This window comes from Camelus bactrianus, chromosome 7, assembly GCF_048773025.1.
Source record: "Camelus bactrianus isolate YW-2024 breed Bactrian camel chromosome 7, ASM4877302v1, whole genome shotgun sequence".
Taxonomy (NCBI): domain Eukaryota; kingdom Metazoa; phylum Chordata; class Mammalia; order Artiodactyla; family Camelidae; genus Camelus; species Camelus bactrianus.
This window is the reverse complement of record NC_133545.1, coordinates 49,681,719-49,702,976: the sequence shown is the minus strand read 5'-3', so window position 1 is coordinate 49,702,976 and position 21,258 is coordinate 49,681,719. Positions and strand designations below refer to the sequence as shown.

Sequence of the window (21,258 nt, the reverse complement as noted above, 5' to 3'; positions counted from 1 at the left end):
TCTTAAAATGGATGGCTTCTTGTTTGTAAGCCAGCTGATAAAGAAGCAAGCAAAAGTTCCTGTTTTTGAATGTGTGAAAATTCTTCCTGCTTACCTGGGCTGTAAATAATGACATCTAAAGTGGAAGAATTAAGAAACACACCGTGGCTACATAGAGTATCCTTGGGCCTCTGATTTAACCCTTTAGTGGTCTTGGTATTTTGAAAACGTTATTTGTCAAAGAACTTTAGTTACAACTGAACGGGTATGTATGTTGCTTAAATTAACTGTAATTGTTGTAACCATCTATATGATCTGAGATTTTTATTTTGAAATGAGAGCTTTTTTGTTATCAGGTTTCTAAAAAGAACTAAAAACTGTTCCTAAAAAATTGCATGAGTTGATAAATGCTCAACGGAAGAAAGGATAATTAAGAATCAAAGAATAATGAAGAAAGATACTGAAGAAAGCATGAGTAGAACTTTGCAAAGTGATAATTAAGACTAGTTAATATATGTGTGGAAATGTTCTGACTGGGCATTTGGTATTAGAATAATATAAATATAACTATATATATATATGTTATGTATGCATTTTAAATTTCAAACAAATAGGGTGAGTCCAAATATCTGTTAAGAAAACATGATTTTTTTATACCTAGTGCTAATGCTATGGTTTGTTATCATCAACTTCCTTCTAATTTATGTATCATTGACCACCTGTTCTAAGGAATTTGCATGTTTCTGGACAAGAAATGTTGTGAACAGTGATGATTCCATCTCCTTACTGTTAAAACCAGTTAATTTTTCTTGTAAGTTGATTATTTCTAATTACGGTAATACAGCAGCTGGGGACAATGCCCTTTCTTTCACATTCTGTGATGTGAAAGTGACTGTAACTTGTTGAAATGCAGCCTGGTATTGTGTTACTATTATGGCTCCTGGGGAGGCTTATTAGCCTGTCACAAAAGATATAAGAAAAATCCATCATTCCTTTTGGAATACGATGAGCCTTTGTCACCCACAATGCAATTAATGTTAAAAATAGAAAGAATGGCTATGATATGATTATGATTAGCCAGAGATGAGCTATTGTCCAAGTAACAGGAACTAATCCAGCAGGCCAGAGATGACCTCCACAGAACCATCAGTTTGCTGATTGCCATTTCTCTCTGAGTTTGATGAAATATTCATGCCTTTGCTCTCCTCTCTGCAAGCACTATTGATTTCTTGTATAAACGCTGCTATATTTAGTCTAGACAAATGGAATGTGGATTGCTGCTGAATAAATTGGATGAAAGACTGGGATCTTGCCTGCCGCTTTCTCTCAGTCTTGGGCAATTATTTATAATCAAGAGCAGTTTTTGTAAGTTGAGGGTGATTTTTCACAATTTAGTGATTAGTCTCTGAACAAAGGCAAGCAGTTAGACACAATCATTTATGTTGGGATAGCAGGTTAAGAAGTCAAATTACCCTTTGAGGTTTACAATAGCTGTTTTGGACAGTTCTGGAACTCTTTTTTCCTTATCTTTTTTGGGGAGATTTTTTTTTCAGAGGTTGACATTTACAATTTATGGATAATAAAAATGCCAACAAGAAGAGAACTCAGGGTCTTTTGAAATTTTACATTTTATCTTTATAGGGTTAAATCTGTTTATTGTGATGTCCATGCAGAAACTGAGGCTGTAGTTGGGGCCTTTTTAATTTAAAAATGAAATATATCATTAACAGCCATTGCTTTTTGTTGGAATTATGCCAACTCTAAAAATTAATGCTCAAAATCTCATGTTACACCAGAGCCTTAACTGAAAGTTCTACATTGGGCACTGTGACCAAGAGAATTTACAGATCATCATCCTTATTAGTTCCAACCTTGTCACACTTAGTATTTTTCCTTTCACCAACATCATTTTTAGAAGATACTGTCCACCAAACTATGGCTTATTAATAAATGTTTTCCCGTTTTCATTAAAGTGACATATATATATATACACCATCAGTGCAATCTATTCTGACCCATACATTGAAAAATCACCTGTGATAACAAACAAGATTGATACCAGTTCCCCCACCCCACCCCTAAACACTGGCACACACACGTGCCTGTGCACCCACACACACACACCTGTACATACACACAATTCAGGTGGTAAGCAAAGATATGAATGTTTTATTTCGTATTAGAAGACTTAACATCTATACACAGGATTTCTGTTAGGCTTTCTTGACTTGCTGAAAGTAGCTCTTAAATCCACATGAAATATTCACTTCATAGTTCCCAACCTGGAATCTGCCAATTTAAGTTACTCAGAGTAGTAGTTAGAGCATTAGATGCAATTTGTAAAAATATAGAAAAGTACAAGGGGGAAAGTTATTCATATTTCCACCCAAAATACCACCTTCTTTTTTTTTTTTTTTTTCCATTTCACCAGTCTTTGCTAGCAGAATTCAGAGATTAACACCTTAAATCCTCAGTAGAATATATGCTCTAGGAAGGCTGGAATCTTTTTCTTTTTTGTTTTACTACTAAACCCAAACATCTAGAGTCAACTTGGGAATTTAAGGTTCTCAATCAATGTATATAGGCTAAATTAAATTGTATTTAGTTTAAAGAGTTATCATAAGAGTATATGTCACTTTTATTACTGTTCACCTCATGCTGTATCAGCATTTTTCATTTCCATAAACATTAGTTTTAATGATTGCTTATTTTTCCACCAAATACATGTGATATATTTCACTAGACATTTTCTTGTAGTTGTTGAAGTCAATTAAAATAATAATACATCAGTAAACAATATGACATTGAACTGTTTCTTCCTCTGTTAGTATTATCTTTTTAAGGTGTATTCCTAGAGTTGGCAAACCTGAATCAAATGGTATAAATATTTAATGTCTTTTGATACATATCACCAAATTGTTTTTCAGAAGTTTTAAAATAATTGGCAATGCCACTTGCAATATATAATTGACTACTTGGTCACATGTTTACCCTATACAAGGGGACATTGTCCATACACATATGCACATACATGAATTGTATATATGATAATAAATATTTAGAAATAATGCCTTATTTTGAATTAAAATTTGCATTTCTTTGTTAATGAGAGTGATTTATTTTTAGTTGTTTAGCTGTATTTCTTTATTTTCTTATTTTAAAAATTTTCTAGAAGCTCTAGTGTTTTTATTTTCTAATATTTAATTGAAACTATATACAATTTTATTTTCATACTTGCTCCTAACTTTTTTTTTTTTTTTTGGTTAGCCACACAGTGTTGTTGATTTATTTGAACATACAGGACATTTCCATTGTTACATAATTTTTTCAAAAAAGCATTTATCAAGGGATGTGCTATATGTTTTCAGTCTTTGAATGGATTATCTCATTTAATCGTTCAAACAACTCTATGTTGTTACTGTTCCAATAATTATCTCCATTTTACATATAAGGTAACTGAGCCCCAGAGAACTTAAATAACACACTTGGGGTAATGTAGTTTTTCTGAAGGTAGCACACACTTTCTAAAACAGTTATGGGAATAGGCATTTAGATTTGGAGCAGAGGTTGAAAATTGGCAGCCTGCATATCAGAATTGACTTACAGAAGCATTTGTTTTTGGTTCCCATAATGTTTAAATCTTTTAAATTATTTTAAATTGAAAATTCAGTGGCTTCTGTCTGCACTAAGTCTGTGTTTCCTGTTTTTTTTTTCCCCCAACAATAAATGTTTGGATCTCAGTATTTGCTGACCACTTCAGAAGAGCTATGCAATCCAGGTCACCAGTTTTCCCTCCAGAATCCTTATTGTCTTAAACTGTTCCATTCACCTGCAGAACTTTCTTGATTCCTGTGGGCAAGGGTCATATTCACAATATCTAACAACCAGTTTGGCATAGACACTAACTATACAGAATGGACGTATATCTGCATGTCCACCTCTGAGCTTTTGTGGTTATATCACTCATAGAATTTATCTAATAAAAATGGTGCTTAGAATTTTATATACATTATTTAATTTGATTTTTATAAATTTAGATACCCTGTAATCATGCCCAGATCATCAGGTCTTTCTTTTTCCAGTGATTTGATTAAACATTTGTTTTAAGCTTCCTCATAGTTTTCCTACCTTGTTTATTTTAGAAAGGTAACTAAGGTACAGATTCTCACCATTTAAAAACTAGCACGTAGAAACATAGCTACTTTCACTCCTTGACATTTGGACCTGGCACCATTTCCCACATTTTTTAGCATGCAGATTTGTACATTTTCTGTGCTAGATCCTATAGCCCTACGAGTCCATTATGATAAAAGCTTTACTTCTTAAGGAATATATCTTAGAATATATCTTCTGACTGATTACAAACAAAAAAAGCCTGCAAGTGTACAAATTTAGTTGTGTAGAAGTTTTCTAGTATGATATGATATCTTTCCCTCAATAGAGTTGCATTTTTTTTCATCCGAAGTTAACTTGAATTTTTTATGTGGCCCAGTAGAAAAAGTTTTATTGAACAACTTTGATTCCAGTGAATATTTGGAGTCATCTTTTTGAAAAAGAGAAATGTGGAAGATTTCGTGGCAGAGTACAAATTGCTGGGTGAATATGGCTCATCTTATCAAAGCTGATACACAGAAGACCTTTTATTATCATTGTGAAAAAATGGCTAGATGGATTGACATAAAATTCGTTGAATGGGTTAATGCCTTTCATTTTTTGTTTGTTTCCAAATCCGTGTGCTAATTTTCTATCCTCTGTCACCCCTCCTTTTTTTTTTTTTTTTCTGTTTCCCCCAGTGGATGTGAAGTCAGAGGTTCCCGTGGGCCTGGAGCCCATCTCACCTTTAGACCTAAGGACAGACCTCAGGATGATGATGCCAGTGGTGGACCCTGTTGTCCGTGAGAAGCAGCTGCAGCAGGAGTTACTCCTTATCCAGCAACAGCAGCAAATCCAGAAGCAGCTCCTGATCGCAGAGTTTCAGAAACAGCATGAGAACTTGACACGACAGCACCAGGCTCAGCTGCAGGAGCACATCAAGGTAGCAGACATTTCTTTGTTTCTGACCTCTGACTCAGGAAGCCTGCACCATAACATGGGCATAAGAGGCAGCACCAGGGGGATGTTTGACTGTGATAACACATGGATGTGTGGCTGGGAGGAAATTGTGGTTGCACTAGTGAAAACCTTGGGTAAGTAATAGGAATTCTGGCAAAGAAAAGTGCTTTGCTTCGTGGAGGAGGGTCTCTACCATTCTTTTATCCTTTAGTTTACAGCCTCAATAGGAGGGAATAGTAACTTCCCACCCTTTTTCAGATTCTCTTCTAGATGATTTTGTTCATTTGTTCCATCTACTCTCCATCAAGAAGAAACATGAACCTGGGAAGACTCATTTCATATTTCTCATGAATCTGCATATACTATTTACCAGAAAGGATAAATTAGTTTATGTGAAGAGAGAGCCTTTTTTTTTTTGTTTATTTTTATTTTTTGTCTTTGGTCTATAAGTAGATGATTTGAGTATGTCCTAATCTTCCTTATCGAAAAGACCTCATAATGTATATTCAAAATAACAACATAATGAAAGCTCAATAGAATTATATGTGAAGAAACTGGTACAGATATTTTTGGTGTCTTTATATAAGTCTGATAGGCTATGAATACAAATTTATTGAAAGAATTTGGGAGTAGCTGGCAATTTGAGACCTGAGTTGTTTAAATTATTCTAGGAGAAATATATCCATATCCCAAAACTTGTCATGATGGACTGTTTCATTGTCAGCTCATTCTAGGTGTGTCTTGTGTATCTATTTCTTCTCCTGTTATCTTCAAAGATAAATATTACTTTACCTTTATTTATAAAATTTCTTTCAACTTCTTCACAAAGACCTTTTAAATAACAGTTATTTTGGTCTGATTAAGTAAATGTTTAATTTCAATTAGTTATGACAATAACTTAAAGCAGCAAATATTTATAATAAAAATGCATTTTTATGTCTTAACTCCTTTGAAAATGACTGAACTATATGGTAATTTATTATATATTATATCATATTTTATTACATTATAGGCACTTCCTCTTTTACTCACTTGCATAACAATTACAAGCACATTTCTATGAGGTTAATGTAGATAACTAATCTATATTAATATTATATAATTTTACCATATTGACATTACAGTGTCTGAGATGGTAAAAATGCTATTTCTTCCCTATGTTCCTTGTTTTATATTTCTTCAACCTGGGAGACCTATGTTACCTTATTTTCAAAAAAGTATCTTTGATACCCAATATAAAATGTAATAATTTTTTCCTTTAACTGGTGAACTTAACTAAAAGAACTCTTACTATTTATTGATCTGTAAGATATCTTAAAAATAAGAGTGAGAATCACGGCTGTATTTTACAGTGTAGGAAAACTTCACTTAGATTATAGACTTATGTTTGAATGATTCTGAAACATTATTTCAGTTTGACCTTCCTTTGAAACAATACTAGTAACATTGATTTCCTTCTTCATTCATTCTAGGCATGCTAAAATGGCAATTTATATTCCTCACCATACTTTAAGGCTTAAGTAACTATCTGGTTCATTTTGCTGTGGTACCCAAGTCGTGTTGCCCTGAATGTAGGGCAATACTGATAACTTAGAGTTTAAGATACTTATTTTCATTATATTTGATACCTTTTGTAGTTGTAAAGATCAATATAAAAATTTTTAACTGATTTTTTTTATTTTACTCAAAAGTTAATAGCACATAGGTAATTCTTACTTTGCCCTGAACAAAGTAATATAGTAGGTTTCGTGACATCTGGAAAATAAAAGAGGAGGGGGGAAAATATTCTGAGATAGATAAAAGGAAAATTTAGCTTTTGGAATGATTTTCTAAAGTAATACATTGCTTTCTTAGAAACCAAAAACATAGTTAAGGTTTCCTTTTAAGTTTAGGAAGATTTTTTGCTTTAAAATTAAAAAAAAAATTATTGTTTTGCATTTTTATGGGTAAGGCTAAAAGTTGATGGATTTAACATTCATTTAGATTTTTGTCTTTATGAGGAAAACACAGCACGATGCTTTACTTGAATTTTTGACTTTTGTAACCAACATCTGTTGAGTTAGATGCTGTTATCTCATTTTTCACCTAGCCATCTGAGGCAGAGAGAAATACTCTAAGTTACAAAGCCACATAGCTAGTAAGTGGTGCTCCAGGATTTGTAGTCTTGCCTTGTCTGCCTCCAAAGCTACTATTTCATCCTGCCTCTGTCTTGGCCTGACAGAGGCCTGAAATTGGAGGAGTGAATTTTTGTTTCTTCTTCTTCTTTCTTTTTAAAATAACCTCATTCCTGCAATATTTTTATAACAAATAGTAGCTATGGAAATTAAATTGTGTACTTTTCTAGATTCCTAAGAGAGATTGATGTTCAGTTCCACTGGGGCTTTGGGTGAAGCACTGAATCAGTTTGACCAACCCCAATATCTGTATAGAACTAACATTTAAGGCAAAGTTTAAGCAGAATTATGAAATTTTCACTTAGCTTAGAAAGCAATAACTGAAAACATCCATTGAGAGACTGGTGGACCATATACAAAATGCCAAAATCTTAGTATGAAAAGTAACCAGAAATGCTTCTAACCATGTCCTTCTGGGGTGAGTGAAGCTATCATGTTTGACATGCAGAGTTGGCTTCCTGTTGCTCTAGAGTAATTCTGAGACCATTCCACATAACTTTATTTTTGTCCTATTACTTTTCAGTGTAAATTTTAGGTACCCATCTAATGTAACCAGCAAATTCCTCTAACTTCATTAGTATTGAGAGTTTAAAATAGTAATAATAAGCAAAGTTAATATGGCTCAAACTTGCAACCTAAATTTCATATGCATTATGCACATGATGTATGAGGGAGATTATTTCTCTGTCTTACAAATGAGGAACCAATGGCTTATATCTATAATGTCATAGGCTAGTAGAACTCAAAATCTTTAGTTATTCCTCAGTGGGCACGTTTACTTTTATTCATAGATGTGTGTTTCTCAGTCGGAGACAACACTGACATCTCAAAATGGTCATGAAGAATGCTTCAGATTTATGTTGTTCATTATTTGGAGGTGAATTCAAGGGATTCAGACACCCAAACAATAGCGCATCAAAGTAGAGTCTTATGAAAGTGATTTTTTTCCTTGACTAGTCTCTCTAACCTGAAGGTTTTTGTGTGCTGAGTGAACTACTTAGACTTTTGCTATTTTGAGAAAACAGTTTGTCATGGATATGCGGATTGCATTCATCTATTGAAAACCTTCTCTGTAAGGTTGTGAAATTTTTAACATTTTGTTTCAGGTAGATTTCCCTTAAATTAACTCATCTCTTACTATTGTATTCAGTTTGATTATCTTCATACCATTTCTCAGGATAAGAAATGAAAATTTTAGTTGTTTATTTATATTGTGAGAGACATGGTGAAACGGACTTCTGGGAAGTTCCTGCCTTTCTTTGCCTGTGTCATTTATTTCACATGAACAAAGAAAAGTTACTCAGGGAACTGAGTGCATTTGGTAATGTTTTGGTAGGGCAGCACAGGTGACGAGGCTGCCTGAACACTTGCTTGTTAATGACATTAAGGCCATCGATTGCATTAGTTGCTTATCTTTAGATTTCAGTAATATACAAAAAAGTGGGTAAAATGTAAAGTAGATACCAATAAGTTCCAAAAGCTCGTAACATTTCGATTTTGGTCATTGATGACTATGAAACCTAAAGAAATTGCACACTCTCATGTCTTTCTCTTCTCGCAAGTTGCAACAGGAACTTCTAGCCATAAAACAGCAGCAAGAACTCCTAGAAAAGGAGCAGAAACTGGAGCAACAGAGGCAAGAACAGGAAGTAGAGAGGCATCGCAGAGAACAGCAGCTTCCTCCTCTCAGAGGCAAAGATAGAGGACGAGAAAGTAAGAGGCACCAGGGTAAAAGATGGATCTCTTCCCTCATCCTTAGCTGATCGTCATTCAGAAAGGAGCCTGATACAGAGCGGAATTAAACTTGTCAAAATTGTCTGTGTTTAAGTAAAAGAATAGATTATGGACCCTAATGTAGAACTTAGACATTCACATATCAGCTCTCTGTGCATTAAGTCCGCAGGCACCTCCAGAAGTAAACATCGCATTGCTCAGCAAAGATGCTAATTTCTGTTGTTTTGAACCTTAAAAATAATGTCATTCTATGGCATTCTCAGCCACCCTGTTTAATAATAAACTTACCTCCACATTACTCCACTATACATTCCTCCTGTTCGATTAATAATTGCTCTATAAATCAATTTGCCTGTCTCCATTTAATTTGCCAGTACCCAGACTTTGAAGATTGAAAGTAGAACGTTTGTTTGAAAAAAAAAAAAAAAAACTATCCACAAGAGGGAGACAGATCCAAATAATTCCCCTTTATGAGGTCAGTTCAAAATCAGGTCGTAGCAAGGTTTAAAATGTGATGACTTGAACTGCAATTGTCAGCAATATTTGTTTAATGCTCAAAAGAGCTTTTTGAAAAAGTTTTTCAAACTAGCAATTCAGAAGAGCTCATTTTAATGTGTTTAATCACTTATATGATTCTTGATTTTTAAAAGGCAGTGTTTTGTTCCTCAGCAGTATTTTTCAAAGCTTAGGGAAAAATTAGTATTAATTCTGGAAATCCCCTTTCTGCAAAAGCAATTAAAGAAATCATCGAAGGTCTTTTGAAAACTGGCAGTTGAAGCACTAGTTAAAAAATGTTACTATGTCATTTTCTAAAGCCGATTTAGACTCTGGTTTCTTCTTCTAATAGGAAAACTTCATATGCTGTGACCAGTGGTGTTATTTCTTAATTTTTGCTAAATATTCCTGAGGCATGAAAGGACAGAACCCCAAATCACCATCTGTTTCTGTATGTGTGTGTTTCAGGGGCAGTGGCAAGTACAGAAGTAAAGCAGAAGCTTCAAGAATTCCTGTTGAGTAAATCAGCAACAAAAGACACTCCAACTAATGGAAAAAATCATTCCGTGAGCCGCCATCCCAAGCTCTGGTACACGTATGTTCAGTGTTTGGCTTTTTTTCAATCCCAGGGGTAAAGATCACAGGTTCTGAATTCAGCCAACCTGGGCACAAATTCCTGGCCTGCCAAGTTCTCAGCTGTGTGGCTGTGGGCAAGTTCCTCGAATTCTCTAAGGCTCAGTTTCTTTGTTTCAATAAAAAAAAAAAAAAGGATGAGAATAGGACCTGCCCTATAGAGTTGCTGGGAAGGTTGTAGGAAATAATGTGTTAAAGTATGACATAGAGAGCAGCTCTTAAATAAATGTTAGCAAGTATCGTCTTGAGTGCAGGAAATTATTATGTATGCTCTTTGCTGAAGGAATAACTGACAAATGTGGGGTGGGGCAGAGAAATTAATTCATATTTTGCATTTTTCTATTCTCAGATGGTACATCTGATATCTTTACAATAATTTCTGAAGATTTGGCAGGTTGAGATTTTATTTTACTTGGCTTAATGTAAGATGGAGTTCTGAGTTCTTTTTAAAAGTCCAGAAGATGTTTGACTTAATTTAAAAAAAAAAAGTAAGGAAGACAATAGAAGGACCTAACTGATATATCTAAGTCTTCAGTGACCTCCCCTCAAGTCTTCCCTGCTGTAAAATGAGAGTACATTGGCTTCTGACACACAAGCTGACAAAATGATAGACTGGTAGTATTACAGTTTTTTATGGAACCATCTTTCTCTACGTCCAGTTGAGAGATGCTGTGCAACACACAATTCTTCCTTCTATAAAATATAAACATTTTGGTATTATTAAAAATTAGGAGAAAAATTGATAAGCAAAGCATACTTGGATAATAGACTACTAGATGATAATTTCATCTTTCATTAAAACGTATGTTTAGGATTTTACACTTACATAATTTTTTAATCTCACATCATAAGGATAAGGGAGTAAATACTTGATTACTCTGTTTATTGACATTTTAAGCATGCCAAGAGTTCTATTTAAAGAATTACTGTTCTTATAATTCTATTTTATAAGTATCTGCCCTTTTCTGCATCCAAAAAAAAGGTAAACAAGGCAAAATACTTTATGAATACTTTTTAATGGTTTACGTAATTTCTATCATGCATGTCAATTGACTTGAGAAACCAGTCCCTGAAGAAAATTTTCAAAGGTTCGGTCAACATCACAAAGTATTGGAAAATAAATACTGTTATGTTACCTAAAATTACATATATAATTTATAACTAATTTCCATCTAAGTTAAGCCTTATTTGAAGAAAAGATAGTATCTTTCTTTTAAGTGGGAAACAACTACATGCAAACAACTTGTCAGCTGAAAATTCTTTAGCTGTTCTCGCGGGTAGATTAAACATGGCTCTCTAATATTACTTAACAATCCTTTTATTTGCACTGAACTGAACTTCAGTAGGGTCCAACTCCTGGACATTAATTTGTGAAGTCTAAATGTAATACCGTTCTTGCCAGTTATGGCTAGATGAAATGCCCTTAAACCATTTAATTCTTGAGAATGTTGATTCATATAAATAGTACTGGTAGAGTAATCATCTCAGGGGTGGTACGATGCCTTATCCATTGTTTTATAATGATTATAGTTGTTTATATCCACTGAATAGTCTATTTTTAGTTCTAAACTATTCTCTAGTAGTACAATTGCATCTCTTTCACTGTATTAGTGCAGAAAAGACAAAACATTTTAAAGATATGTTTCATACTGAACAATGCTGTGTCTCTGGTCTTTACCTTGGAACTACTATAGTAGTCAGGAGACCTGAGGCTATTTGCACAATATTTTCTATTTAGTAGAAAAGCACCTTCATGTACTTTCATGTACTACCAAGCACTTTCTTAGAATGAAGTCTTCTGTATGTTTACTTTTATTGGTTGTTCTACATCATTGACTAAAAAGGATTCGGATGATGGCTTTTCCACTAATATGGCTCTTAAGAAAACACACACAATAATCTCAGATGTCAAAACTCAGACTCTCGGTCAATTTTCTCCATTAGTGAAGCAAACTTTTCTGTGTGACTGTGTGACCAAACACATTGTGGGCATTCTCGGACATCCTGCATCGTTCCGTAACATACTGCTAAAGTGAATTTGGTTACATGAGGCTGTGGTTTGCACAAACTAAGAAGAAAGAACGTAAACACAGCTGAGACACGTGTTATGGCATGTGCAACCGATTATTGCTGACCAACATGCAGTAAAAACTCCAGGGCAAATGGTGAAACTTCTTTTTCTTTTGTAGGGCTGCCCACCACACGTCATTGGATCAAAGCTCTCCACCCCTGAGTGGAACGTCTCCATCTTACAAATACACATTACCAGGAGCACAAGATGCAAAAGATGATTTCCCCCTTCGAAAAACTGGTAAGTCAGCTTCCCAAGAAAACTCCACTTGCTCTTCATAATATTCCTGTAGTTTCATTTTGCCATACCTCTAGAGGAGAGTTAAAGGATTTGAATCGTAGCTATTATGCCCTCTCCACCTCTGCTCTCAGCGTAAGCAAACGTGTGTGCGTGCAGGCATGCGCACATGCACACACATGCTCCTGTTTCTACATCGGCTGATTCGGTGTATTGTCAAAGTAACTTTTTCAATTTAAAAGTTAATCACATTTGGATTTTAGACAAATTGTTATCTTATTAGCAATAAAGAGTAGAATTAAAGAAAATAGAAATCTGATTTCTCAGAAAATTTAAATCTCCCTTAATGAGGACCTCTGTAATTTTCTCCAGTTATCTGATTTTCTGTGGAGCCTTAACCATTTGCTACAAAAATGGAAATAATCATCTTCTTTCTCCTCACACTTTAAAAAGCCTTACATTTTAATTGTTTATTAAAACAGGTAAGGCCAAGGCTAGGTTCTGAGTAAGTGACTTGCCTAATGTCTCACAGATTATAGGAAAACTCACAGTGAAGCTTTGTACCTAATAATCTCATAATTATATTAAAATTTGCTTAGGGGAACTGGGACAACGAATCTGGAATAAATGTGGAGTTTAGTAAACAGCTCTATGGCTTTAAGGTCTGCATTTGGTTTCTCATATTCTTTTTAGCCCTTTGATATGTGCATATTTAATGTTTTATACTCTTACCTCTATAATAAATCTATTTAAACTATGGCTAGGTATGTAAGCATAAATAGCATTTGTGTACATTATGTTCTAAATCTTACAGTGTTTTCCAGATAAGTTCTTTAGAGAAAGTTGTAAGTTGAAAAATTTTTATATCCACAATTGATTTGAAAAGATATTCAGAGCTGATAGTTTGGTCCATTGTATTTTACTAAGATCTACCAGAAGAAATATAGATCTATGCAATCTACATAAAATCCACAGAGTGAAAATGTTTTCTAATAATTACATTCATTTTTCCCAAGCAACTTTGAATAATTAAAATGGATATAGATTGTGAAAACATATGCTGAACCTATTTTCTGTCATATAATTTACCTCCAGCATAATGAAGATTTTAAAATAAAATCAATCATGAGTAAGAATTTATTACCCACCATCTAGCCAGTATTGTACCAGGTACGGGGGAAGGATGGTCAAGTATTGCAAAGCAACTTGTATCTTTTGATTTTAATAGCCCAGAGATTTTTGCATTTCTACTCTGATACTAGATATGGTAAAATACTTCAATAGAAGACTATGCAAAGGAAAGAATGAGCTTTATGTATTGCATGAGAATTTCACACGATTATCTGCAAATCAGATTGCCTTTCATATAAATAAACTTCTGTGGGATAAAAGGAAGAAAGCAAAGAGTGAGCCTCCATGTATTTCTAAAACACAGAATATAGTTTATGAAAATTGATCCGTAAAGGACGTGAGTTTTAGAATGTGGGGACTTTGATCTGCAGCCTTGACGTTTAGTTGCACCAATGGCATGTGTAGGAACTATTGACAGAGATTATGTGAATATTGCCCCAGGTCTCAGGGCAGTGACTGGCATTCAAGAGCCCAAGGAGTCACTAAAAGGAAAGAAAACACAAGTTCCCTTATGGCAGGAGGTTACTGATGAGTGATATAGTTACATTCAGGGAGAAAGACTTCTACCCTGCTGTGCACACAGCCTTTGAATATATTCTTACCACTGGGAGATTGAAAACTGACGGCAGAACTGACACTGACTTTGAAAAGAAGTGGCATTTGGAACCAGTAAGCATCCAGAAAGAAAATTTGATCTTTTTCAATAGTTAAGGACAAGTACTAAAAACCCATATTTTGTGTCTCACTGTTTCCATGAGAACAGCTTAGGGTTTTTCCTCTGAGAAGAATGAATAGCAAGCTGTTAATTTATTCTTGTAGAAATTCTCAGTCCACAGCAAAATTCTAAGAGAAATCCTGCTCATTTTACATGTTACAAAATTTTATTCATATCTGTACTAATATGAAAGGCATCCTTTGTACGTGATATGCAATAATAGTGAAAAATACAGCCCTTGTCTTTTCTAGTGGTGTATTTTCTGTATTTGCCCAGTATTTTAAGGTTCTTCCCTTTTTACTGAATATCTGATATTTATGAAGTGTCAGGCTGTTGATCTGTAAAACCAAACATTTTCAAGCATTGTATCATTAAAGTTCTTGAACAGCCGTTAATACTTTTATATCTCTATAGGGGGTTCAAAATATTCCTTAATTCAATTCCCATTGTCTAAGAAAAGTTTGATATAATTAAATACAGATGTTCTCTACACATTATCTAAGATACTTAGAGATAGCCTTCATTAAGTACAAATAGACCAAAATCTTCCAACTTTTATAAATATAATCCATTTGGTGTATTTCCAATGCACCGTGAGAAAGTTTAGACATATATTTGCACTAGATAGAAGAACATTAAAATACAGTCAAATAGTAATACTGACTTCAGCATTTGCTCTCTTTCAGTGATTCAATAGTTATTACTAAAAAGTAAAAAATAAAATATTACCGTATTTAAACATATGTGATGATTGGGGAAACTATTTAAGATCATTATCGCATAAAGCTACATCATATAAAATGAAATCTGGAAGAGTGGTCTTGGTCATGCAGTGTAAATACCAGGACAAGCTATCAGAAAGTCTGGCTTTTCTACTGAGGCCTGATTATCACCCTCTGTGGCCTGCTTGAATTTCATAGAACTGAATTTTAGATTTAAAAGAAATTGTTAAGTGGATTCTATCTTTTGATCTGAATACAATACTAAATACTTTCAATTTCTTTTTAATGTACATCACTACTGAATTGCCAAAATGTGCTAGCAAGATTTAAGGGAGTAAAGTTGCAACCAGAGTAAGAAAGGTCCTAATGACCTTAAAATGATTAAAGTGGCCCCAGGGGTGTCCCTTAAGCAGTGAGCAGAATTTGGAACCTCTCTTGACCTCTGAGGACCCAGCCAGACAGTTACAGCCAAGGAACAGTCAACCATGCAAGTCTCATTTGCCTGCAGAAATCTGACCTTTGTCATGCAAAGTGGACCTTTACTTCCTTCCCCTTGGGAGAATCATAGTTGCTCATAGCATTTGGGCTTTTTGGAAACATCAGAATAATATGAATAGTTAGCTTTAATCATGCTCATTCCTAATTCACTTTTCTTTTAAATGTAAGAATTGATTCTTTTGCTCTTTTCACAACAGTGAACTTCAAAGGTTTTCATAATTGGTTGTGAAGTTGAGGATAAAATAATTATTTATAACTTTTGTATTTATTGCCCACATTTTAGGTAGCACTTCCTTTTAGAATACCCTCTGTGATTTCTTTTGTCCCCTAACACAAGAATTTGTTGCTACCAAAATTTGGAATGCTTTACTGAACTTTAGGCTTTGGCTGCAAATTATTTCATGCTGTAGTAGGTGAATTTTTTTCCTTAATATAATACACTGTTGGACTGATAATAAACTATAAAATAGGGAAAGGAAGCTTCTGGGTTCAGGCACTTTTGAAATAGTATATATTTCTCACAAAGATAGTACATACATGGTGACTTTGAACTGACCTTCAAAACCATTTGAATTGGATTCTTTTCCAGAGTGTGCATATGTTTCATAAAATATTATGGTAAAAAATTCTGGAGGTTTTATGCTCCATTATATTACTGGGGGTCTTACCCAGTGAACTTTGCCTTTCTTTGATTGTTACAATCTTTCCATTTAATACTTCTGAACAAAGTGAGCTGGCTGGCTAGATTAACCTCTTAAAGAGCATAAGCCATATAAAACTAAAGCTTGGCTTGGTCTAATAGGACTGTTCCAACCTCACTGAAATATTCATTTTAATGGTCAGCGACACTAGAATAAGACTCAAAAATGGACGAGGTCCAAAATAAGTTAAGGTTTTGGAAGGCCAGTGTCATTTTCCACCCTGAGTAATTGGAAAGAAGGCGGAGATGAGATATATAGCTTTATAAATCTCCCTTAATATAACAGTTAGAAGTTATGTTGTGGTACCTTGGTGACCTTTTCAAGTTATTATAACCCAGAATTAATACAAGGAGATTTTTAAACAATGTTTTAAAATCTCTCTTTTTCTTTGTCTTTAGTTCTGTGTCTTTCTCGTAATACACAAACACATGGCACGTGTGCACACAGGGACATGCACACACATTTCTGCACAGAACTAGCACTAAGGTAGCATGTATATAAAAATAATCACTCATAATTTTATTCCAGATTGGCAAAAACTGGAGTATTTTTCTAGATCTTAGTACTCTATCTTAGTTCTGTTGCTATGGCTATTTTTGCTTGTAATTATTGAAATACATTCTTTGTGATCAATTTTATACCAGTTTTCTCAGAACTGAGAAGCAATGTGGCACAGTAACACAGGCTTTGAATCCACATACTGGCTTGAAATCTGGATCCTCAATCTTGGGAAGTTTACTTAACCTCTTTAGGTCATGATTCTCATCTGTAAAGTGGGAATCAACAAATTATTGCATTTGGTTCATACAGTTATTTTGAGGATTCAATGAAGTAATGCATCTAATGTACTTAGGATCATATCTAGGACTTAGGAAGTGCTTAGTAAATCTTAACTCTATGTTCCTAGTTGGTAAGGAATTGAGTTTCGTTTATTTGCATCAGGTTAAAACTAAATTGCTTATTGTTGTGGAAAGTTTTTTTAAGGTCTTGTATTCTGCCGTCTTTATTGATAAAATGAGCAAACGAGAAAGTGATAAACTTCTTCATTTTAAGCTATAAGCAGCTTGCAATGGTAATGTCAAGGTGGGAATAAAATTCTTTGTTAATTTTGCCGATTCCCTGGCATTTCAGAGCTGAGTATGGAGTTCCAAAGTAGCAGCAAATTTTCTTCCTTCCTTTACCATTGAAGGAAATCTGGTGGATGCTCTTTGCTAACTAAGGCCAAACAGAGTTTTAATTTCTGCCATTGACTTTATTTTTAAATCTATAGACTTTAATTTTTGGAACAGTTTTAGATTTGCATAAAAATTGAATAGATAATACAGAGGACACCCATATTACTCTTACCTCTTTCCCACAGTCTGTTCTTAATAACATCTTGCATTAATGTGGTACATTTGGTACAGTTAATGAACCACTATCAATATATTATTATTATTAATATAGCAATATAGCCCATAATTTACATTCAGGTTTACTCTTTGTGTTGTAAAGTTCTATGGGTTTTGACAAATGCATAATGTCATGTCATGTATCCACCATTACAATATAATGCAGAATAGTTTCACTGCCTTAAAAATCCCCTGTGCTCCATCTAGTCATCCCTTCCTCGACTGATCTCTGTAACCACTGGTATTTTTACTGTCTCTATAGTTTTGCCCTCTGCAGAGTGTCACATATTTGGAGTCATACGGTATGTAGCTTTTTCAGGACTAGTTTCTTTCATGTGGCAATATGCATTTAAGATTCCTCCATGTCTTGTTGTGGCTTGAAAGCTCATTTCTTTTTAGCACTGAATAATATTGCATTGTATGGATGAGCCACAGTTTGTTTATCCATTTACCTATTGAAAGACATCTTGTGTCTTCCAAGTTTTAGCAGTTATGAATAAAGCTACTTTAAACATTCATATGTAGGTTTTTATGTGGATATACATTTTCAACTCATTTAGGTAAAAGCCTAGGGAGTGCAATAGCTGGATTTTATGGTAAGACTATGTTTAGTTTTGTAAGACACTGCCAAATTGTCTTCCAAAGTGGCTGTACTATTTTGCAAGCCAACCAGCAGTGGATTAGAGTTCCTTTTGCTCCACATACTTGCCAACACTTGGTATTTTCAGTTTAATGTTTTGGATTTTAACCATTCTAATAGATATACAGTGGTTTCTCATTGTGGTTTTAATTTGTAATTTACTTGTGTTAGTATAATATATTTTTCTCCATCCCTTTACTTTTCATCTGTCTTTATGTTTTAAATGGTTTTCTTATAGACAACATATGCTTGGTCTTTTTTTTTCTTAATCCACTCTGACAGTCTCTTTTAACTAGTATATTAGACCAGTCACCTTTAAATTCATTATGGATATAGTTAGATCAGTATCTACCATGTTTGTAACTGTTTGCTGATGATTATACTTACTCTTTGTTGTCGTTCTTTTTTAATCTTCCCCTCTTTTCCTGCCTTTTCTGGTTTTAGCTGAGCATTGTTTATGATTCCAAATTCTCTACTGTCTTAACATATCAGTTGTGCCTCTTTTAAAAAATTTTCTGTGTGGTTTCCTTAAAGTTTGAAGTATGCATTGGTAGCAAATCTACACCCACTTTCACATAACACTGTACTGCTTCATGGGTATAGGTACCTTATAACAGAGTATTCTGAATTCCTCTCTCCCATCCTTTATAATTTTGCTGCCATTAATTTCACTTTTCCATAAGCTAAAATTGCCCAATACCTTGTTGATATTATTTTGAATAATCAATTAGGTCAATTAAAAATAAGAAAAATAAAACATTTTATTGTACCTTCATTTATGTATTCCTTTATATAGCTCTGAGTTTCTAATTTATATCCTTTTCTTTCTTGCTAAAGAACTTCTTTTAGTATTTCTTGCAAGGCAGATTTACCAGCAACAAATTTCCGTAGCTTTTGTTCATCTGAGAAAGTTTTTATTTCTCTTTTATGTTTAAAGGATAATTTCACTGACTATAGAATTCTAGGTTGCTGGGGTGTTTCCTTGCAACACTTTAAAAACTTCGTTTGCATGGTTTCTGGCAAGAAATTCGATGTAGTTCTTATTGTTGTTGCTCTGTAGGCAAGCTGCTTTCTAATATCCTCTGGTTTCTTTGAAGATAACTGCCTTTGGTTTTCTGCTGTTTGTACATGATATGCCTAGGTGTCTAGTTTTTGGTGTTTGTACTACTTCATGTTCCCTGAGATTCCTGTATCTGTGGATTCCACCCATTATTCAAATAATCTTCTGCACCTTTCTTTCTTGTTATTCTGGGTTTTCCATTATGCTTGTGTTACATCTTTTGTAACTGGCACAGATTTGGGGTTATTTTGTTCTTTTTTTCTTTGCCTTTCAGCTTCAAGAGTTTTTATGGACATATCTTCAAGGTTATTGATTCTTTCCTCATCTGTGTCCAGTCTACTGATGAGCCCATCAAAGACATTCTTCATCCTGTGCTTTTTTTTTTTTCAGGCATTTCTTTTTGATACTTTCTTAGAGTTTCCATCTCTCTGCTTATGTTTACTCATATGTTCTTGCATGTTATCAACTTTTTCTGTTGGAGTGTTTGACATATTACTCATGGTTATTTTAAGTTCTCTAACTGATAATTCCAAAATTTTTGTCATATCTGAGTCTGGTCTGATGCTTGCTTGGTCTCTTTAGACTGTTTTCTCTTGCTTTTTAGCATGCTTTTCAACTTGTTAAAAGCTTGACATGACATATCAGAAAACAGAAACTGAGTGGTTAGGCTTTTGGTGTGTGTTTTTACGTTAATCTGGCTGGAACTGAGATCTATTTAATGTTTGCAGTAGATGTAGGTGCAGAGGCTTTAATTTCCTTGTTTTTATTTTGTTTCTGTTTTTGTTTTTTCTTCCTCTGTTGTCTTGGGGTTTCCCCTAAGAACTCCTTCATAAATAGAATGTATCTTACAGCTCTCTCGGTTGTAATCCACTGTTACTGTACTGGAACCCAGTGGATGTGGTGGTAAGATATTGGGCAGAGACATTGTTCTATAAGCTTATGATTAAATCTTAGGGGTTTTGTTTTTGTTTGTTTGTTTTTAGTGGAACCTGAGTATGTGTTCTGTGACCTCCAGAATTATTTCTTAGCCTCTCTTTTCTTCCACTTAAGTGATACTGAAAGGCTAGAAGAGGCCAGGATTGGCTAGTGGACCTTCCCTCCAGGTCCAGTAAAGCTCTGGTAAAATACTGTCCCTTGGAGGGCAGATTTTGTCATAGGATGCTCTGGGTATATTTCAAAATTGTACTTTCTCCTGGGCATATTTCAAAATGGCTCCTTTTCTCTCCTTCACCTCTCCTCTCTACCGTCACTTATACAGAAGGGGACACTTCACTGATCTTCACTGAGAGAACCTGCTTGGGTTCCTGTAAATAAAATCCACGAATGTGTACAGTCCCCCCTGAGATTGAGCCCCTGGAATTTTTAACTCTCGAGCTAGTCCACGCTCAGCCTCCAGCCATCCGTGTCTCCATCAGCTCATCAAAAATTAAGATTTATGTGTTCCTACCAGTTACTGGCTCCAGTGGCTTCTGCTCTCAGTAAGTTGATCTCAGCTGTGATTTTCTGTATTTTCCTGTCACTCCAGATTTTGGAGTGGCAGTTTGCTCTGAGACCTCAAATCTCTGGTGGAGCTAAGAAAATCACTTTGGTTTTTAATGTGCTCAGCTTTCTTCTTGTGGTGAAGATGACAGTGAAGATTTCCAAGCTTTTTGTATGTTGGGGCTGATACCAAAAGTCAGCCATTGACTTTTAAACCTGTAAAATCTTTTCAAAAAAGTTTAAAAGCACAACTTTTGGACTTTTTGAGGTGACAGATTCATATTTAAGCAATATAATTCTCTACCAATTAATTATAATAGTTTTTTTTTTAAAGATTAACAATGATTTACTCTCTTTTGGCTCAGTGTGATCATGACTAACAAATCTATGTGTTAAAAATACTATGACAGAATAGACTGAAATAATTTTAAATCACATTTTGGAAGGAATGCAATATTTTGTGCTAAAGTCTTTGCCTAATGATTCACTCTATGGTCTTTTATTCTGTGCCCTCTTGTATATGTCATCTTTCTCTTCTCCTGAAGA

General features: G+C 34.3%; 1 protein-coding gene across 10 annotated transcripts in view; it reads left to right on the top strand.

Moving 5' to 3' along the window:
• The window catches only part of HDAC9 (histone deacetylase 9), an 819,260-nt gene that overhangs the window by 432,907 nt on the left and 365,095 nt on the right, over window positions 1–21,258 (top strand). For 7 of the 10 annotated variants that reach the window (XM_074367374.1, XM_074367375.1, XM_074367376.1 and 4 more), the window contains 4 exons: window positions 4,773–5,014; window positions 8,768–8,918; window positions 9,903–10,029; window positions 12,257–12,378. In XM_074367374.1, coding sequence (XP_074223475.1) covers window positions 4,773–5,014; window positions 8,768–8,918; window positions 9,903–10,029; window positions 12,257–12,378 — 642 coding nt within the window. The remainder of the gene's footprint in view (window positions 1–4,772; window positions 5,015–8,767; window positions 8,919–9,902; window positions 10,030–12,256; window positions 12,379–21,258) is intronic. The other 3 variants (XM_074367383.1, XM_074367380.1, XM_074367381.1) reach the window with 2 other exon arrangements.